The sequence below is a fragment of the Lygodium microphyllum genome, chromosome 22 (assembly GCF_053477565.2).
Source record: "Lygodium microphyllum isolate KBCC chromosome 22, Lygodium_microphyllum_v1.1.10, whole genome shotgun sequence".
NCBI classification, from domain to species: Eukaryota; Viridiplantae; Streptophyta; class Polypodiopsida; order Schizaeales; family Lygodiaceae; genus Lygodium; species Lygodium microphyllum.
Genome location: NC_141156.1, coordinates 107,333,019 through 107,355,890, shown reverse-complemented (window position 1 = coordinate 107,355,890; position 22,872 = coordinate 107,333,019). Strand labels below are relative to the sequence as shown.

Sequence of the window (22,872 nt, the reverse complement as noted above, 5' to 3'; positions counted from 1 at the left end):
CTAGAAGTAGATAGTTTAGCAAGGATTGATCTCATTGAAGATGAGATGGGTCATTCACTGTAACATACTTAATTCGCTTTACTGATTCAATGTGTATTCTTAATTCTATGGAAAATATCATGCGCACATGTGCATACTCAAGAATCAATAGTCAAATTTAAAGCTAGATTGAATTTTTCATAATAAAAAAGAAGTATTTTTTATCATCTTCAAGTAGAGAAATTACAAGATACATGCAATGCTTGTTACTAATTGTATAATAAGGTTTGTGTCACTTGCCGCTAATTACTTATATCAGGCTTGTCAACTGGAGGAACTGCCATTCATTAGAGAGAAATGCAAAAATAATTATTAACTCTGGTTTTTTAATTAGATTAAGTCTAATTTCAGGTGGTTAAATAATTATGCATCTGAAAACACATCTATATTCACGTCTATTTGTGCGAATATATAGACGTAAAATTCGTGTCTATTTACTCGCTCTTTTACACGCACATATAGATGCAATGATAGACGTGCCTGACTTTGCACGTCTAACATGCGCGTCTATGCATCGTCTCTGTTGTGGTGTCGGCAAAGGACCCCATTTAGTGGTCTTTCCCACCGAACCCGAACAAACTGAAACCTATTAAGGTCCGAACTACCCAATCTCCCTGAGGCGAATGGCTCCCAAGAAGAAAGTCGTGGGAAGCATAGACATCCAAGCCACCGATAATGCTGGAGGGGCAAGCAAAACGACTAACATAGTACACACGAATCAGCCCAGGTTCTAAGCGTTAAAAATTAATATAGGACTTATTTCTCGTGGAAGGGATAATGTTGTGAATAAGGTTTTATTTATTCTAAGAACTAAGTTGCATGCACAAAACGGTAGAGGTTGAATTTCCATAAGATTTTAGGCACGTAAAATGGTAAGGTTAACGCCTTACCTCACATGAAATGATAGCTTTTACTCACATAAAATGATAAGGTTATCGCCTTACCTCACATGAAATGATAGCATCTACACATATAAAATGATAAGTTTATCACCTTACTTCACATAAAATGATAGCTTTTTAACCAGTTCAGTGCATGAATAGTCATTTAGAATTCATGTTTCACAATCATGGTTAAAAGAAACACATGAAATGTTAATTTCTGTTCATAAGATACACTTGCATCGTTAGACAAAACCCTAGACTTTCATAGACACAAGTCATATGTGATCTGGTGCATTAGAAACAAGTACTCATTGCCAGGAATAAAGAGAGATAAAACTCGTTTAGGGGTACAACTATACTAAACCCACAACGTGCATGATGGTTGGGAAATCCTGCATAGAACCGCACTAAGAGAATTGGAAGGATCGCATGCATCTAAACCGCATCTTGAAAGTTTAAATGAGGAATTATGTGTTGCCATGTGTGTTAACTGAGCTTGGCTAGAATTAGAGATTAAAAGACCCTTGGTTGGGTTGCGAATAAGGCATGTCCATTACCTTGACTAACCAACTAATGCTTGAGTTAGGGACTAAGATACCCTAAGGAAAAACCCAAAGAAAATGGGTAAGTATCAGTCAACTTACCAAGATCACTTGCTCTTGTTGAAATTATTGGGATCTCGCTAAGTCGCGAAGAGACCCAAGATCAGGTGTTGGGAGCATCCGAGAAAAAGGAGTCACACCTTAGCAGTCGGTCGCACAAACGACCTTTGAAATGTTCGTGCTTGTACTTAAGTACATTATTTGATCTCTTTGCTCAAGGAACTAATTCAAGGAAAACACTTAATGCTTCAGGTTGATAGCCTGGAGGGAGAGGCAGGAACAATTACCTCCGACTGTCTACCTGGCCCTATCCAATGGGGTTGTTACCCGTGCCGGGTATATGGACCTAACCCGCCGCGAGAGGTCTCTCCGTGGGTACTGCTTGGAGCGGGGGGATGCTTGGGTGCCAGGGGAGGCTCTAGCTATAAATACCTTGCCTTTGGATCTCACATAAGGGACCGACGTGACTCGAGATGGGATCTCGAGGCCCGTGTACTAGTCAACGGGCAAAACATGGAGTAGCAATCCTGTAGATTGCTAGGCTAGCCTTCGGGCATTATATTGGATGTACTCTAGGATTTTTCTTTTTAATAAAGAGCAGTTATTGAAGAAAAAGAAACTTGCTTGGCATTGTTTTTATGTCAGTGCCTAAGTTACGTGAAGGAACCTGTGATTAATTTGTTTAATTAAGGAAGCTGATTTTGCATGTCAAAAATGTATTAGGTAATTAGATAACTAAAGCAAATTGAGAAAAGTGTAGTGGACATGACTTAGGTCCGTCATACGAAAGGGTGGTCCCGGTTAGCTGGGAACTTTTCTCAAATGATGAGATGATAAGACAATGAAGACCTAGTGTCAGAAGATGTAGAAATTCCGGGTTATTCTGTTTTAGGGGAAAGGAATGGGGCTATTCCATATTGTAGAGAGGTTGAGCTTCGCATCCCTCTCATTTTCGATTCTCCATGAACCAAGTGTAGCATGAATCCGCATCGACTCCATTGTTCCTACACCAACTGGTACAACTCGAGCTCAACGCTATCTTCTTCCTAGAGACTTTGCTGATAGGAAAAGAACCCTAACCTTAGGTCGATCCCAAGTGGGAAGGGCTGGACACTTCCGCTTGGGGCAAACTCAGGAAGACCTAGATCGCAAAGCTTGTGTCATTCCCTGTGAGTGCCAGGCGGAGCCTTCTAGACCCTCCCCCCGATGGGTTGCTAAGACGTGTCTCGCAAGTGGACAAACGTGCACGTTACATTCAAGCCATTGTAAAATCTCCTCCTTAGGGGATATTTACCCATGAAAAAACATGAAGAACAATAATCATAGCTTGGAATACTCAAGATTGGCTAAATGCCTTTGTGAGGATTGATTCATTAGTTGCATTGTCCATTTAATTGATTGATTTGGGCTTCAAAGAATATATATTTGTTATTGAGAAAACTCCTAAATTAGCCTACCAATTCTCAAAAGGAAATGAAATTTCGAAAAACTTGTGGGATTACAAGAAATTAAGTAGGTATCTTTGTAGATAAATTTTTTCAAGTGCTCCTTGATGGCAAAGAAAGTGGGGTAAAACATATTTGCATTGAGAACCCAATCCATTTGACTTAGGGGTTTGATCTCCAATTACACTTTTTTCATTACAATCCTTAGTATGTTTAACCTTAATTAGGGCTTGATTATAGGTGACATGGGTAATGCACACTTAACTCAACCTCAAGTAGGATTGATTGTAGGTGACATGTGCAATATATTTTAAACTCTAACCTAAGTTGGGATAATTGTAGTAACTACAATAAACTTACATATGTGAGAAAAATGCAAAAAATTAGCCATAGCAATATGGAATGCCACATCTTCTTATAAGTTTAATATGTTTCTTTGGAGGCTATTTGTAGTGAAGTTTTTCAGAGGTGGACCTAGTATGTGCGGAAGAGGATCATTTTCATCTCTTTTTATAATGCATATGTATTAGAAATGTGTTGAACAATATGCACAAATGGCACACCACAATTTGTTTCTAATTTCCATAAGTATTGAGCTAGGTCACATGGTGCTCAACATTAAATTATAGATTAATATAACTACCTTTATAGTGCTAGTGCATCACCAATTATTTTTTAGAGAAAAAAAGAGAATAATTTTACACAATTTTGTAAAAAGGGATGAGAAGCAATATTGTATTATTGAATGACTACTTGATTTAGACCTAATTTTCTTGGCAACCATTTTCCATAAACTATTTATACTTTTGCATGAAGTATACATATGTTCTTGATATGGCTATTTGTAATTGCCCAGTATGGAATGTGAGGAACCAAGTTCCCTAGTTGTGTGGCTTAGAATTCCCTACTATCTTGTATGGGAAACATGATTCCCTAGTTATATGACCTACAAATCCCTAGTTCAAGATGTGGAGAATTAAAATTCCTAGTATTATGACCTACAAGTCCCTAGTTGAAGATGTGTAGAATAAAGTTCCTAGTTATATATAAGGAGTTCATACATGCATACCTAGGATTCCCCAACATGGGATGTGGGGAAAATAATTCCTTGGTTATACATAGGGAATCTATATACATATGCCTAGGAAAAGTTAGAGAATTTTCTACATGGCAAGAGTTTTCCTATGTAGGAACTATTCAAAAACTCCTTGTATTATATTTGGATTCTCTTTATGATCATTGGTGTCTTCCAACTCTCTTCTCTTCCTCTGGTCTCTCTTGTCTTTATATTTGGACTCTCTTTATGATCAATGGTATCTTGCCACTCTCCTCTTCCTCTGGTCTCTCTTGTCATTCTCATGGAGTTCAACACATCTATATGCAAACATCTTGAAATTTCTAATGGAACATGAGTAGGCACAAAACAAAACCTATTGTAGCACATGCACATACCCTTGAGAGACACTTTATTGATTAGTACAAATAGCTGAAGATGAGTTTTAAACATCCAGAGGTGTAAACAATGGCGACGAGTGATGGGACTTTTACCATAGTAGATTTTTCACGCTAACAAGCAAATTTGAAGAAAACGTGACTACAGAGAAAGGGCTCACATGTTGTCGAGTCGAATGACACTGATGATAGAAAGAACACAACTTAGGGGTGGGAGTTATGTGAACGTTTTGTAAGTAGTAGAGCTTTGGGGGGCGGGGGGGGGGGAGGCGGGGAGTGGGGGCCAGCTGGTTATGCGATCGTTTTGTAAGTGCAGAGTGGAGCATTGACGTACTCGCAATACTGTTTGGCACCAACAAGCGTACCATGTTCAGCAAAGTAGTCAGCCATGGCAATGATAAGGGCGCTATTAAGTTTGTACTTGTGGTAGCTTATGTTGACTTCACTTCTTTCGGAGACACTCTTGCCAGTTTGGGCCTTTCCCATGACTGTAGAGGTAAAGCAAATGGGTTGGATGGGGTCCCTCTCGCCAGTGGTAGCGGTCGTCTCCAAGGAGTAGCCTGCTTGCACAGCCTCTCCTGTCTGCGTCACGTACTTGGCTGAGCTCTTGACAATCTCTCGGACTTTGTTAGCTAGTGCTGCAGCTAAGGGCCCACCGGCGACGCCTGCCAATGCCACCACAAGCTCACCAACGCCATTGAGAACCACATCACAGTTGGTGCTGTCATTTGATCTCGTGCTTTTGTCCCCACCAACATAAAGAACATAAGGAGAATACCTGTGACCATGCATGATAAGCGAGCAAGTGCGTTAGCAATTATATGCTTTTGAACAAAGAATTATCGCATACGAGGCACATACGAGAAGCGGGGGAGGGGGGCAGACAATTTCACAAACGGAACGGGAATGATCATGAGTGAGCAGTACATACTCCTCGTCGAGCACAGCTAACCACTTATTGAACTTCTCCATATATTCCTTGGCTTGTTCCTTGGATAATGAGGCGCTGGAGAGATCAGGAGTGAAGCCGGTTTTGTGGCGGGCAGTAACCATGAAGGTGGCGAGGATGTTGCCGTGGTTGCTGACGTCCTTCCAGTACTCGGCCGGATACTTACCGGGGGGCAGGTCAATGTTGCCCTTATCATCCGTAACCTCTGCCCCGCCCACGGCGGCACCGAGTGTTGACTCGTCATGATACGACCCCAGCTCAAACGAGGATGCGACCAAAGCGCGTCTCTCCTCTGCGCTCCTCCTGCAAGCAAACGTAGTACGCATATTGTGCGGCACAGTACACATAAAAGAACACACACACACAGAGTACCCTCAATCAATTGTATGCTGCTGCTCAATACTAGCGGCGCCGACACTTGTCATTGCACACTCATTTATGATAATTATAGTCAATTGCTGATCAATATCAATCCCCAGCGCCGCGCTCACCTCTTGACGGATGCCACGCCGGTGCTCCAGCTGTGGATCAACTCTGCAGGTGGAGGAGTCGTGAAGAGCTGGTGGTTCCTTTCGATCCAGTAGTCATCGGAATTAACCTGCAGCATTTGACAGTCGAAGACTTATAGCAGCGATAGAGAGAGACACACACACACACACTCTCTCTCTGTGTGCCCCTCTCTGTCTCTCTATATATATAAATATGTGAGATTATTATTGCTCCAAGTAGTCTCTCTACCGTGTAGCTGGAGTTCTTCGCGGCAGAAGCTGGTGCGCCAAACGTTGCAGCCATTGTGCTGTATTCTAATTCTAATATTCTCTGCAAACGCTAGTGCGCGCAAAATACAACCAGACTGTTTAGATCGGAGATGAGAGCTCTGTACGAACAGCACACGTGTGGTGAATCAGGAAGACTAGAGAATCAAGGAGGAGAAAGGGAGGCAAAGGAATTGTCGTGAGTGCTTGGTGGTGCTGCGGTTGGGCATTTTATAGCCACCCAACGTCCGGCCTCTTTCACATGTAATTCGAACGATTTGAACGTTGAACTTACGAGACCTTTTCGTTTAGTTAATGGCAAATACACGTTAAAGATTTTTGCATTGTCCGAACCCGAAAACGTTTTTCATACACGCTCCTAAATACGATCCGCTCCTCAACGTGATTATTTTTAAGGTCTGATTGCTGAAGTGATATATACTATTAAGTAGGAAAGCCCATGTGCAAAACGACAGGGCAATCAAGTCGATGTCAACTAGAGGACAAAGCCATTGATTGAGGAAGACAATCACATGGAGGTTGAGCTAAAATATTTTGTGTATTTAGGCACACACATGTCCTCTCGACGCGATGAGTGCTGGTGGTGTTCCAAAACCCAGAAAAACAATATGAGTGAACATACAAAGAGGACATTTGTAGTGAGATGTATCTAAGCGAGTTAGTCGACTTGCTTTCATCTCTATGGCAACTTATGATGCTACCTCAACATATGTTTATAAAAATATAGCCATATACTATTTCTCCCAAAGATAAGTTGAACTTTTTTACTACTTGTCAAGGGCTTAGCTTTGTACTTCTAAGATTAGCCCACTTTATAGATATTTGGCTACTTTTTCTTCATAAGGCTATTATTTTTGTTGATCAATATTTGTGTAGTTCATGGTACATGCAACTCATCTAGATACAAAGAAATCAATAAAAGTGTTAGTTAAGCATTTACGAATTAACTAGGTCTGCATATTGAATTAGTTTAGTATGAATACCTTTCGAAAGCCTTGGCATAAAGAATGGATTGGTGTATAGATTTCTTTCTTCACATTTAGATGAATTCAAGGTAGCTAGGTGCTAATTAAATTTAAAAAAGTTCATGCCAAACTAGCTTAATTCCAATCAATTTCTAGATGCACCTAAACCAAGCTAGCTGTTGAATTATTGTTTACAAGAAATATGTTCAAAAGTTGATGTGTTAGGTTCCATATATATAACCAAGCTTTCATTTTTTTAAGGGTTTCTAGATGATAGAGACTACTGTTGTGGGCCATAAGAAGTTTATTTTCTTTGAATCTAGAGAGGACTGTATAAGGAATGGTAGTTGTGTTGTGAGGTGGATATCAAGTGATTTTGGTAGTATTAATTGAGGCTATCAGGTCATGTGAGTTAGAACATGGGGCAATGTGAATGGAGCCATTATGGTTGGGGGAACATCATCATTTATTAGATAATTTTAGGTCATCAATGGGGTTGTCATGAGTATCTATATGTTACTATAATGTATTATGTATCTGCATGTTTTTGTGTGTGTCAGTATATATTATTTGTGTGTATGTGTGCTTATGATTGTGGGTTTGTGTATATTCACAATACTATAAGTCAGTCATCACATCATATTTATGACAATCAAGTGGGAGGTACTATGAGCAAAAGACTTTTGATTGAGAGACACAATCACATGGAGGTTGAGGTGGAACCTTACATATATCAAGATGTGTATATGGACACACGCACACACACACACACACATGTATGTACAGATTTACCATTATATGAGAATGTTTATGTGGATGTTGATAGGATGACAAAACCATTAAATGAGAGACATTAATTAGAGGCTGAGATGGAATTCTACACATATATACAAGTGCATTGATACATCCATGTATATATATACATGTTATTTATTTATTTATCTATTTATGTTTATATAAATATATATGTATGTACATATGTACATATGTATGTATGTGTGTGTGTGTATATATATATATATATATATATATATATATATATATATATATATATATATATATATATATATATGCAAAATTGAATCACATGGAGAAACCCATAAACTTAGGAAGGTATCACATCATTGAACATTGAGGTATACACACATGCATGCATCCATAAAAACTCCACGACTAGAAGGGCTTATGATCACAAGACTACTCTATTCATATACAAATGTAGTATTATTTTTACTCGATGCATCCTTAAGATGGACATTCTCAAGGGCTCAATCATCATGAATATATGTATTTGTCATGTGAGTTCAAAAAAGGGTTTTCTTAAAACCAATTTTATATATTTTTTATTGATAGAAGGGTGTCATATAAAGGGGTTATTTATAGGTTGAATTAAAAAGGATCGTGTTCTATTCAAAGAAAATTAATAAATAAAGATATTTGTAAATAGACCTTGAATGTATGTGATATACAGAATACATATATATAGTGAACCCCCAGAGTGGACATGTAATTATTCTTAATAGAAATAATAATATGTTTACTCACATTTCGAGAAGAACAATAAGGTTTAAAAATTTCAACTTACCAAGTTACATTTAGTTTAAAAGAAAGTGGAAAAGACAGTGATTTGATTAAAACTCATCTAATGTTTCAACTTAAAGGTTTCTATATCTATTAGCAAAAGGTCATGTTGCTTCTGAGTTGTTGCAAAATTTTGAAGAGGGATATAACCATACACATAAGAGCAAACTCATTCAAGAATACAAGAAGAGAGATGGAGGCCAAAACATTTTATTACTGGTTTTTTCTTCTTCTTTCATGCACAATACAATTTATACAATGTATAGATAAGCTACAACATAAAGAAATGTGGCCTACTAAGTCAAATAGGGCCTACTAACCACATATAATAAGTGATAAGTCAGTGTGGGCCATATGAGGATCATAGTGACCACCAATGTGCTAAGTGTGGATGTCCGGATATATCTAACTAGGTAGTCTATCATCAATGTTTACACATGTTGAGCTTGCTATCTCAATACTCTTTCTCAAGCTCAACTGTATCTTTGTAATTCCAAGTAGGCTTCAAAATTTTTGAAGCTTCCATGCACCAATGCCTTTGTGAAATTATAAGTTACCTAATCACGTATACTTTGACATATACCAAGTCAATCATTTGTGCAAGTACATTTTCTCACAAAGTAGTGATGTACCTCAATGTATTTTGTCTTAGCATGGAATAATGCATTCCTAGCTAGTTGTATGTAGCTCATGTTATCATAATAGAAGACAACTAGACCATCTCTATGCACATCCATTTCACTTGATAACTTTTGTAGCCATATCATCTCGCATGCTATCATAGTAGTACCTTTGTACTTAGCATCTATACTCTATGAAGAAACCAAAGGTTACCTTTTACTAATTCATATAATTGGTGCACCACCAAAGAAAAAAATAAATCCATTGGTAGATCTTCTATGAGACATGCTACCAGCCCAATCTTCATCTATGTATCCAAACACTTGTATATCCTTACCTACTTTCTCGAGGAAGTTACTATATGTATATCCTCTACATCACCTATGTTCAAGGCCTATTTATAGATATCCTTATCTATGAAATTTTCTTGAATAAAACATAACCCTTTTTTATTCAATCTATTAATTATTCCTTTATATTACACCCTTTTGTATGTAAAAAAAGTATAAAAATGGTATTTTAAAATTACCTAATTTTAAAACCACGTGATGCACACATATATTCATGAATAACTTATCCAAGCCTGCTTCATAAAGTAGTTCATAATGTAAAGTGGATTTCACATACCTCAATATGTGTCTAATTGTATCCAAATGAGTCTTTTTAGGTACCTATATAAACTAATTGACAAGGCCAATATCATAACTCAACTCAGGCCTTATAATAGTCATGTAAATCAAACTTTCTAATATCCTCTTGTACATAGTAGGGTCTTCTATCTCATCTCGAATATTGGTACTCAACCTCACATTTCACTCCAATGGTACTGAAAGAGGCTTACATGCTATCACACCATACTTGGACAACATATCCAAGCCATACTACCTTTGGGATAGCCATATACCACCCCCACATTTGATCATGTCAATACCAAAAAAGTGCCTTAGCTCACCCAAATCCTATATCTCAAATGTCCTTTTCAAAATTTCCTTAAACATGAGCATTCCCATATCAATACTATCACCTATAATAATCAAGTCATCCACATGGATAACTATAATGACCAAACCTACAGCCCATATAAAGTTAATGATCAATATCGAAACTATAAAAGCCAATGTTGAGAAGATACTCTCCAATCTCGTTAGACCATGCTCTAAATACTTGCTTCAGGCCATAGAGCACCTGTTTTAACCTACACACAAATGTGGGATGCTCTAAATACTCATAAATTGCTACCTACTCCATATACACCTCTTCTTGTAATAACATTTCTGCTAACTCTTAGCTCACGTGTAATAGGGTTATAACATCTGCAACCCTCTTACTCAAGAGAATATTCCATAAATACATGTTTTCTTTCCTATGGGATACTATGTAACTAATCATGAATATGCACATAAGAAATACATCAAAATACTTTCAAATGGGGAAATTTTGGCTTTCTACTTGTGTAAACTTCTCTTTGGGTATCGTATTATGTACAAAAGTAGTAGGTGTCTTATTCATAATGTATACAACAATAGCAATTCCTTTAGCCCAATAATAATGAGATAAGTTTCTTTCTAACATCAATGCCCAACCTACCTCTATAATATGCATTATTTTTCACTTGACAACTCCATTTTTTTGTGGAGTATATCTACACATATACTACCTTTGTATACCATTTTTCTATAAACACTCAAAAAACTAATTAGAGAGATATTCTCCCCCTCCATCCAATGTTAGGTATGTAATATGCAACCCTTCTCAACCAAAGTCTTATAATTTACAAAGTGAGTGAAAACATCATTTTTCATGCACAAAATAAATCCATATTTTGCAAGTATGATCATCAATGAAGAAAACATAATACTTGCAACCACTCAAAGTTGTAGTATTTATAGGATCCACACATCATAATGTTTCAATTCAAGAGGCTTCTTGCATACATGCTTTTCATGTGAAAACCCATGCCTTGCTTGCTTTCCAAATTGACATGCTTGATATACTTTACGCATCCCATCAATCCTAAGCTTGTCCAAGCCATCCACAATATGTTTTGGTTGCATATCTTTCAACCGTTGCACATTCACATGACTAATTCTCTTATGTCAAATTTCAAAATGAACCACAATACTTGAACCTTATGCAAACATAATAGCATCCATTTTGAGTAGACTTACATCAAGAGTAAACAATCTACAAGCATGTTTCTCTTTTACAATCAACATGCAATTATCTTTTAGATCTTGTACATAACAAGCATCAGATGTACATCAAATCTATAATCCTAGTTCTACCATCTACCAATAGACACCAAGATTTTTGTAATATTTGATACATGCAGCATATTAGTCAAGTACTTAGTTTTACCATCCTACATACTGAAATGAATATTTTTAATATGAGTAAGGGGGTGAGCTATATCATCCACTGTCTCCACATAGTCTAGAGACTTTGAATTGCACATCTCTCTAAATTAGTCTATGTGAGAAGTCTTGTGGTTAGAAGCACATGAGTCTACATACCATACATAATTTTTTAATGAACTATCTATAGTCATAGTATTCTCATAAAGTGATATATAATAAAGAAAGTTTCACTTTTGTCATCATTGTTTCTATTGTTGGATGTACAATTGTCTTGTTATTTTTTCATTTTCTAATTCTAGCCTTCTTTTTAGAGCAATTTTTAAAAATGTGGCCTTTTAACCACAATGCCAATACTCTCTACTATCACCAAAATTATATATGCTAGTACTCTCTACTTCAAACAACCTTGCTAGATTCTTCCATGCAATAGTGTAGATATTCAATTATTATAAATACACCATCGTGCTATCTGTGACATTGACAAACAACCAATTTATGACTTTACTCTGTGTCTACTCCTAATATTTCACCTATTGTGTAGTAGCATTTCACATAGGAACTCACGTGTTGCTACCATATCTTCTTCAATGTAATTCCAAACATGTTTACTCTTCAAGAAAATTTTCATTGTTAACTTTCAAGAAGGATATTTATTATTAACAAGATTCTTGCTAACCATTTGGTCAAAGTTGTTAGATAAATTGACGAAAAGACTTGCAAAAAACTACAATTTGCAAGTAAGTTGATATGAGGTGCATCCTAACTAAACATGTAGCCTTTTTTCACTAATTACACAATAATAACTACAAGTTGTAATCCATATGAAAATTTATTTTGTATTTTTAACCTAGTAAATACATGAAATCTTACAAATCCAAATCTTTAACATGTGTACCTGTAAATAACAGACATAGCAAAAACTATGGTATACGCGAAAACTGCTATCCAGACAAGTTGCAAGTTCAGAAAGGAGACCGAAATGACCTTAAATGCTAAAAATCACAATTAAAAAGTCCTAAAGGCTCTTACTTGTAGTACATACACTATTCTTTATACTCACCAACTTTCATTACAACGGAAGACTATAGCTGTGCTAGTCTCAAAAGCCTCCTCCTACTATAGTGCAATGCAAATTCAGCAAGATGGAATAGCTTCTTACACATTGCTTTCTTTTTTTCTTTCATGCTCCAATACCTTCATCTTAGCCTTCAATCAAGATATTTGCAACCATAAGATGACTCTAAAACTATAGAAATAGACAAGAGGGGACACAAGTGAAGAATCGAAGAGCACATGTCACACAAAAGTAATGGAGACTTGAGAACACTCAAAGATAGGCTTGAATTATTATTATTATTATTCTTTCTTGTTCCACCAAAAGAACTAAATCTACAACATGATAAAACTCTAATATATTGAAAGTACCACAATGTATGTACACACGGTCACTAAGGATGTGTGTACCACAACATATGTACATGCAGTCAAACCTACTAAAGGAGAGAAGATGTGGCACAATAAATGTGCTATAACTAAGAGTGGAATACATGGGTATAGTCTTACTGTAGAATCATTGGAATATCCTCATGTCGGTCACCTAATATACCAATGAGTAATATCTTGCCACATCCGAAAGGTGCATAATGGATGCCAGTCATGTAGAGCTCAACACCTCAACATACCTGGACACATAGCCGCACTTGTTTCATCTCTTTTTGTGTTCTCCTACCTTATCCCCCGTCACATATACATATACATATTACTACTTGACTACTTGAAATACATAATCTTGCACAATCATCCACACATATTTGAAAACTCATTACTACCAGACCTTTCTTATAAATGATGATAGCATGAAAGGTAACAATTTCTCACACTTCACATTTATCTTGGCTCACCTTACATTCTATTGGCCACCTAATCTTCTCAAATTGCATACAGTTTCCAAGTCACATGTATTAAAAAATGGTGGAGGTATAGCCATTGTTATGTTGAACTTTATGCATTGTTATTGTAATGATTTTTCTCTCATCTTAGAAAGTTTGAGCTCATGAGTTACCTCTTATTTCTCAATGTGGATGGGTACTACCATACATATTGGTGTTGTGTATCTTAATCAGCCAATGATAAATTTCTTTAAATGGTTATGGCTTTCAACCCTCTTTTTTGGAAAAAAGGAATAGTACTATAGACAATACTGGCAAACAGTGTGATCATGAGGTAGATGTTTGAAACATCCAATCTCTAGTGAACAAATAATATGCTTATCGATTGTCATGCACTTTGGAAGTATTGAACCTTAACTGCCATGGTTTAAATGTGTTATATCATGAAAAAATATTTAGGTGTCTTGGTCCAAATGTTTTTGCAACTTTGTATAGGTTGCTTGATTAATCAAAGTGCTACTATGTCAAAGAAGTGTTAAAAAGTGTAAGTGCATAATTCTACCTTTACAAAAAAAAGATGGATGCAATAGTGCATCCTAGAAAGTCAAATTTTGAGAGCCTTTTTTTTAAAACATATATTACAAGTGATTAGGCCTATAAATAGCCACATTGACAAATTTGTGAATTGAGAAAGAAATCTTATAGGCACATCTAAAGCCATGATAAAAAGCTCATGTCCAAAATCATGTTTACTTCATGAAACATATATGAGACTTTTTTCACACTTTTATACAATGTTTAATGTGCAATTTTCACATTCATTTAAATGGTCATTTAAATGCGCTTTGACTTGGAACTTTTGCATGCTATTTCAAGTGACTATAAATATGTTTTAGGTTAAAGAAATCCATAGAGCTAGTGGCTATTAGACATGTGGCTCCAGATATAGTTCTACAACCAATAGCTCCTTGCGATTATTTTACCCTTTTTGTGTATGCATCGGGTTGAAAGTGATCTTTTTTAATTGAATGCACATATTGAGAAAAGGTTATACACATTAATGTAGATTGAGAGTAACTAGCATCACTTGAAATATATTTTGGGGTCCCAACCATAGTTAGCTAATCGTAGTAAATTAAATCATGGTTAATAAAGGGCTACATGCCCTAAGATGAAAGGCAAGGAGAAGAACTTGGACAAGTAGTTTTCTCAAAAAAGGAATTTAGGTACTTCTTCTCTCTTTCTCTCTCAGTTTATGTATTACATATTTGGTGGGGACAACTCCCCAATCTCCGTTGTCAAAAACAAACCCCATAATCTCTAGTGCAAGATGAACTTATGTATATAAAAATGGAGTTACCAATGTATATGGAGAAAAGGAAAAATCCATGAGTTTGATCATGATTTTTTAATGCCTCATCAACAAAGGATGTCCTATCATGGCCTTCACAACTTTGACAATGATTTGGGATACCATGGCTAGATAGAATATCAAAAAACATGAGAAATGAGAAGATTTCTTGAAGAATTTGCAGCCATATGATGTACTCAATAAGTGACTATGTAGTAAAAGAAAATTGGACTCACTAAAAAGTGTCATCAGTGAGACATTTTATACACTTGAATATATATAATCAACATTTAAAGTAATTGAGAAACTGTAAGAAACTTCCAAGAGAAATAGAGGCCCAATTTATAAATTGCACACACAAAAACATACATAACAATGATGATAGATGATCCAATACCCATAGTCATTGATGCCCAAAATGTTCAATTCACATACGAAAGAGCTCTTCCAAATAAGGATACTCATGGCAGACTAAAATGATTTTATTGTAGCAAATATGGCCATGTGAGTGAATATTGGAATAAGTTGAAAGCAAAATGAACTCATATTTAAAATTTACAACTCAAGAAAGAAAACTTTGAAACATGGGTATCTATCTAGGAAAACATCTAAGTGAATAGTTCTTGAGGCTCAGCAATTTGCAAGTTCAAGCCTCAAGTATCCAAATACACAACCCAACTGGTAGCATAATTATTATCCAAATAGGAGATTCGCCTATCTCTGAGCACTACTAGATTTAGGTGTATCTTTTCCCTCCATAAGGAAATGCTTAACAAAAAAATTGAGCCATAGAACCCATGAAGCAAAACCTTTTTGAATCCTTTTTAGAGACTCTTAAAAGCTATATCATTCAAAAGTACAAGAAGTAGTACCCTTACCAATTGGGGGTTAAATTTGATAACGTAAGGTATACATACTAGAAAAAAAAAATTCCTTTAACTTTGAAATGTGACTAGTTGGGATTTTCTTTAGAGATGAGGTATTAGAAATATCCAATGCATAATCTATAGTGTTATAACTGTCCCAAATAAAACTTATTTTCTAGCAAGTGTTGATTTAAGAAACACCAATTCAACAAGGGCAACAAGAGATCAAGGACTACTTTAATAGTATCCAAACATGCTACCAACAATTGAGAAACAAACAATGACTGCTCTAGTCACACATAAGATACCAACTTACCAATGCCACCCATCAAAATTCTTATGCAATCACGTTCTTCAAAAGGAATATAGGTAATCAATGCCACAATAAAGACATGCTAGTCAAGGGAATAATAGAACCATCAAAGATTCCATGGGTAGTAGAACGGCATCTCATTAAAAAGGATAATGGAAAATATAGGTTTTGTGTAGATTAGACCATTGAAAAGAACCATCCAAGAGTCCATGGGTATTAAAGTTGCAACTTGTAAAAAAGAATAATGGAAAATATAGGTTTTGTGGAGATTAGACCATTGAATAAAGTCAAAATTAGAGATGCATATTAGATGATTTACTAACCTTGTTGGGGAAGTCAAATTATTCTACATCTATGTATTTACCATTAGGCTATTGGCAAATGCTAGTTAGCTTAACGGATCCTACAAAGAACACCTTTAAAGTCCTAGTGGGACTTTTCTAGTTCAAGGTTATGCCATTTGGCATAACTTATCCACTAGGAATATTTTAATTGGTGGGAAGTGATTTATTTCAAGATCTCATAGGAAAAAAAGTAATGGTGATATAATTGGATGATATACTTATAGATACTAATACATGAAGCAAGGATTTAGAGATATTTCAACCTTTGATGATGCTAGAAAAATACAGCTTGATAATTTACTACAAAAAATGCATTTCTAGAGCCACAATAGGGAAATTTCCAGGGTACATTGTCTTAATAAAAGGTATTGCCCAATGAAAGTCATGGCAATAGAAATTAATATGTTGCCCAAATAGTCAAACAATTAGAATGTTCTCTTAGTCTCAACGAAATTACACTTTGTGTGCTCACTAAATGCCACATGAATGTGTATATGTGTCTCCATAAGATTTGTGAGTACTTTGGGTTAGAAGACTTATAAGCAAAATGTATGTGTGTGTTTATGATTTTAAAATTCAAACCAACTCTAATATGATTTATTTGAAAATCATTTATTTAAAAACCCAAACCAACTCTAATAAAGATATGCTTTAACTTCCAGAATCTTATAAATTAGGACACCTAAGCACAACATTACTCATAACTTTTGATCCCTAACTCGGATCATTGAGATTTTTCAAAGAAAGTTGTAGCTTCAAATATAAGTTGTCAAAAGACATTAGAGCCAAAATGCAAATATTTCAGCCCTAGAAAACCTCTCAACAGTTTGCAATTCCACATTTTTGCATGTGGTCCACTACTATAGAAATCAAGCTTCCAAAGCACATATCTTCCATATACTTGCTTGGTAGTTAGCTACCAAACTTGGTAGGAATCCTCATTAGGTGTGGAAGTAAACTTAAGACCATTGAATCCGATGAGTGATAGTGTATTCTAGTTAGACCTCTCTTCTCAATCATAAATTCATAATTTCTTCCATAGTAAAAGCACAAATTTTAAAAGCACCTAAACGGGGCAAAGTATTCTATATATTTTCAGTAGCCACCATGCATATAGTATCAGCTACTGCTTATCCCAAATCAGGGAGGAAAAATGGTATCATCCAATCGCTTTTGCTTGTCAAAGTTGGGTATATCGAAAATCAGGTACACCTACATGGAGAAGTTGTGCCTCACAATGGTACTTGTGACTAAAAAATCCAAGCACTATATTCTCTATGAGAAGGTTGTATTTTATACAAAGGTGGAAAGGCTTAGATTGTTGATGAAGCTACAGCCTCCTGATCATTTACCCAAGTGGTTAATCACTTTGCAAGAGTTTAATTATGAGATTAGAAGTAAGCCACCAAAGCTGTAGGCCATTATGGAATGCCTTGTGGATTTTGGGGAGCCGAAAGAGAATGTGACGGAAGGAAGAAATATTTATTATTGTTTAAAATTGATACGGCATCTATTCCCTCCTTGTATGCCGCTATAACGCATTACCTCTTGATAGAAGAGACTGAATCCGGACTATCAAAATCAGAGAAAATGAAAATTAGACAGTGGGCTTTGAAATTTGCTTTGATCCTAGGAACACCATATTGGTAGGGATTTTATGATATCTATTACTAATGTCTTATGTCTAATGAGGTTCCATTCATTTTGGAAGAGTGCCATGACTCTGCTTACAGAGGACATTTTGCTGGGCAGCTTACAGCACAAAAAGTTTTGAGAGTAGACTATTGGTGGCCGTCCGTTTTCCAATATGCATTCCAATATGTTAAGAGATGCGATATTTGTCAACGACATGAAAATAGGGAGAATAGTAAGTGACTACTCACTCCTATTATGACTATACTTCCATTCGAGAAGTGAGGCATAGATTTTGTGAGTCCTATTACCCCATCATCAACTACACAAAAGAGATATATTATTGTGGCAACTGACTACTTTACAAAGTGCGCAAAAGCACGAGCAACGAGGAAGAACGATGCAAAGAAGACACCCAATTTCCTATCAGAGCAGATTATATGCCAATTTGGTCCGCCAAAGGAATTAGTATTGGGCCATGGAACCCATTTCCTAAACAAAGTGATTAAAATTTTTACTGAAGTATGGCAAATTAAGTACAACAAAACAACTCCTTATAACCCACAAGTGAATGGGAAGGTTGAAAGTACTAACAAGTAGCTTGTGGGTATTCTATCAAAAATAGTGTTCGAAGAGAAGGGAGACTGGGATAAGAAATATTATATGGCAGTGTGGGCATACAACATGATGTTTAAATGATCCACTGGCCACATCACGTTCAATCTAGTCTATGGGGAGGAGTGTGTTTTGTCTTTAGAGATTGAGTTTCCGACCATAAGATCTGCAATCAATCATTCTTTGGGTGATGGGGATGCCCTCTTTGAGTGCTCTGGCCCACTTGGATAAATATTGGGCTATTTAGGAACCTTCAAGAGTCAAAAGGGGTTGATGGGGCGGCTCATTCCTTATTTGGAGCACCCATACTTGGAGTAGAGATATCATGAAGGGAAGTTTATTTGGTGGATTAAAGGATATAAAGTGATTGAGCATGAGGATGGATCATTTGTCTAGGAAATCAAAGTCTTCTATCATCACTGCTTATGAATTCTGAAAAGCATCCCTATGATATTCAATGAAGAAGGTGTGATGGAGCCTTCAATACATCCTCTGAACATGCTAAATTTTGATTATCATAATTACGAGTAGGGGTAATGATGGATATTGTGCGTACCCATTGTGGACGTACATAAGGCACTTTGATGGAGCATCTAGGGGTCCCAACAAGAAAGGGATTGTAGGGGTAGTTATTCGAGATCCCCAATGCAGAGTCGTAATGAAATCAGGTGTTTATCTTGGGGTTGGATTTACCAATAACATGGTGGACTACAAAGCTTTAATCATGGGGTTTAATAGTGCTAGTAAAGGTAATATTTGTCAGTTGTTAGAAAGGGGGATTCCCGATTGGTATTGAACCAACTAAATGGGACATAGACAATTTGAAATCGTATTATTTTTATGTATTATTGTACTGCTATGACCATGGTCGATGGGTTTGAGCGAGTGTCTCTTCAGCTAGTTCCATATTTTTAGAATCAGTTTATGGACTCATTAGCAAACTTTGATTATGAAGAAGGCCTTTTTTCCAACTACAATCCTGGTTTGAAAATCTCTATGGATGATGATATAGGACCCATGCAATTATGGGGGCTTTTATCAGAACATGCCCTATGTGGCAGGCGATGGTTAGTAGTATGGGTGATGCAAAGGGTGGCTAGGGCCCATTTGCCTTTGTTATCTTGAACCCATAGGTTGGTTAGACGACATGTTATGCGTACACCTCTTGCTATTTATGCAGGAGGTATGGGTTATAATTTGATGAATTTATTTTATGGCAAGAGCCATATTTCCTCCTTGGTATGAAGCAACTTGTCGTATATTAATAAGATTTTACAAGGGGACATATATATGAGCTAGCTTTCTTGATTTCCTTAGGCCAAGAAGGCCGATTGTTTTTAAGGGTTTTGATGCTTGATTTCTGTTAGGCAAAGAGGGTTGGTTTTGTTGAGTTTAAATGTCTTATTTCTTTAGGCTATGAGACCAAATTTTGTTAGGAGTGAGCTATGTTATTTCCTTAGGCTAAGAGGTCCATATGTCTCTTTGGTGTAGGTATGTTTAATGGTTTTCTGTGTTAGTGATTGCATCATACAGGTTGACGAGGTCACTAGAGGGAGCCTTTGCTACGAAGAAGCTTCTTGTGGCCATTCCAAGTGGTTTTGTCCCCTTTCCAAGTCTTTTTCCCTTAATCAGATAATAATATATGTGTATGTAAGGGTTACTTTCTTTTCGTTTGTTAGGGACCGAAAATCAAGGCATGAAGTCCCAAGTTTAGGTAAGATATATTTGTGGGAGATTTGAGCAGTTGTTGCCTTCTGCAAAGGCATTGTCAGGCATTGAAAGACCTATTTTAGAAGGCAATCCTAGTGACTCTCTTCTACTGACCTACTAGGTGGCCGTCCTAGGAGTTTGTGTTAGTTGTGGGCACTTAAAAAAGCCAGCTAGAACAAATATATGCAAAGAAGCAAAATCTTGGAAAGTTGAAGAATAAAAATATATAGAGACGTGTAAAAAGAGGTTCTAACCCCTATAAAAATAGAAAAGTAAAGAAAGACAAATCCTTCAATAAGTGTGAATCGCCTTGCAAAGGCCTGGTAGGTTCTCGGGGAAGTTACTATATGTGTATTCGCTATATCACATGCGTTCAAGGTCTATTTATAAATATCCATATCTATGAGTTTTTTCTAAATAAAACATAACCCTTTTCTATTCAATCTATAAATAACCCATTTATATTACACCCTTCTATATTTAAAAATGGTATGTTAAAAATACCTTATTTTGAATCCACGTGATGCATACATATATCCATAAGTGACTTACCTCAGGGTAGGTTCCTTGGGAGGACGAGACAAGACCTAGGACTGATGCCTTGTCTTCCTAGGGATGGCATCTAGCTGAAAAAAATAAAAATAAGAGCAGGTTGGAGAAAAAATAAAAGTGAGTGTCAAAAAGGGAAAATTTATTTAGTGTCGCCTCGCAAGGGCTTGGTAAGTTTCTGGATACCAAGACAAGACCTGAGGCCGATGCCCTGTTATTCTTGGGTCCTTACGCTTAGTTCCCTCCTTTTTACACACGAGAGTATGGAAAAACAAAGGCCTAATAGAAAAATGTGGTGAAAGATAATATTTCTTAATCATGCTATAGGAGTCCTCACCTAGTAGGAGCTCCTGGTTGAGTTGTCCTTCGTTAGGTAAGTAGTTCAGACCGCCACTTAGGATTACCCCTCTTATAGTTATTTTTAGCGTGGCCATTTTGGAGTAGTTGGTTACTGACTAACTTTGGGCTTTTTGTTAGATTATATTAGGCCTACTTCTTATGGATTTTATTCCTTGGTTTTGTCAAGGGGTAGGGTGAAAGTTGCGATATGGTTTGTTGTGTATTTTTTGTATCAACTTGACGCTCTTTGTGGTTGTGGTTATGTGTAGATTTATTCTCTCACCAATGAGAAGCGATTTTCACTTTTTTTATGTTGGATCATTATGAATAATAAAAAATCTTTGATTGGTTACTTGATGTTTTACCAAACACTTGTCAGAAGCGCCTGATTGTTGTGAAAATAGTGTGATTATCAAGCTTGTGATTGAAAGTGTTTTTCCCAAGAAACTAGATGAGTTGATTACTAAAAATTACTATTTGAACTCTTGGAAAGTGATAAAAATTCGTGAATTTTTTTTGGTTTTATGAAGTGTAAGCACATGAGCTAGATAGGGTTTCGCTAGCTTTCTGGGGCCTACAAGAAACCTTTTCTTAGTCAAGTTGTTGATCAATGATCAAATAGAGCATTGTTGTAACTATGTGAGAGCAACAAAAGAAACATCAAAATTTTATTGCAACTTGAGGCATAGGTTGGGCAAACCACTTGACCCAATAGGAGAGTAAACTAGCTATGTTGATACCACCATTGGCTAGTTAGACTAGTGAAAGTCTAAGTCAAACTATGCGAGCTATCAAAATGAGCATTGACCATGGGTATCATAGACACCACGTGTTGCAATGAGTTAGTCCTCCATAGTAGTGTTGACAAACTCCCCTTAATGGGGCCCAAGGTTGTAGAGGTTCAAGAGGTACAAACTGTAACATTCTGATTTAGCACGCGTGAACCCTCTTATATGGTCATAAGGATAATCATAGGGATACCATGGTTTTCAAATTAGATAATGGCAAAAATATTTTTGATTTTCCCTTATCCCCCCCCAGTCGACTGTCATGTTGGAGGGGGAGGGGGAATAGAAGGTATGTGAAAGCTCCTCGGTGGAGCTCACAGGTGATAAGTTGCTATGGCCGTTGCCACACAAGGGAGGGAGGATCCCCCTCCCCTTACCTATATAAATTAGGGGGGTGCAAGCAGAGACGAGGACGAAAGGCTCTGCGCAGGAGTGAGAGAGGTGAGGCCGCTGTACTGCCATAGTGCAAAATTTGGCCGCCATAGAACGGTAGAAGATGCTGCCGCCTGCTGTAAACAGTGAGGGAGGAGACAAGCATTGACTGTCGTGTAGCTGAAGGGAGTCGCCACCAGACTACTGAGAGGGTGAGGAGGGGCTCTCTGCGCCATCGCGTGAAGCTATAGGCCACGCTGCCCCTTCGCCATCGTATCATCGCCTAGGGGAGTCATTTCCCCCCCCCCCCACCCCCCCCACGTGCCTTTCCAGGAAGCTCCTTGGAAACTTCCAAGGACTGGGCCTCCTAAGCCCCCTTTCCTGTGGCTTAAGACTACTCCCCTCCCCCCACAAATTCCCTCCTAAGACCTCC

At 36.9% G+C, this 22,872-nt stretch overlaps 1 protein-coding gene across 1 annotated transcript; it reads right to left on the bottom strand.

Annotated features, from left to right (window-relative positions):
- Positions 1-4,297: 4,297 nt before the first annotated feature.
- On the bottom strand, positions 4,298-6,316 carry LOC148017480 (uncharacterized). The gene is made up of 4 exons (XM_087662876.1): positions 6,110-6,316; positions 5,863-5,969; positions 5,354-5,674; positions 4,298-5,200 (listed from the first exon to the last, which is right to left on the bottom strand). The coding sequence occupies exons 1-4, from the start codon at positions 6,161-6,163 to the stop codon at positions 4,714-4,716; spliced, it is 969 nt and encodes a 322-aa protein (XP_087519002.1). The 5' UTR covers positions 6,164-6,316; the 3' UTR covers positions 4,298-4,713.
- Positions 6,317-22,872: the final 16,556 nt, after the last annotated feature.

Excerpts from the sequence above, each read along its gene's own strand:
- LOC148017480 (XM_087662876.1), bottom strand. The coding sequence starts at position 6,163 with ATGGCTGCAACGTTTGGCGCACCAGCTTCTGCCGCGAAGAACTCCAGC. Across the intron at positions 5,970-6,109 it reads CGAAGAACTCCAGCTACACG|GTTAATTCCGATGACTACTG; the intron begins GTAGAGAGACTA and ends CAAATGCTGCAG. Across the intron at positions 5,675-5,862 it reads GGCGTGGCATCCGTCAAGAG|GAGGAGCGCAGAGGAGAGAC; the intron begins GTGAGCGCGGCG and ends GTTTGCTTGCAG.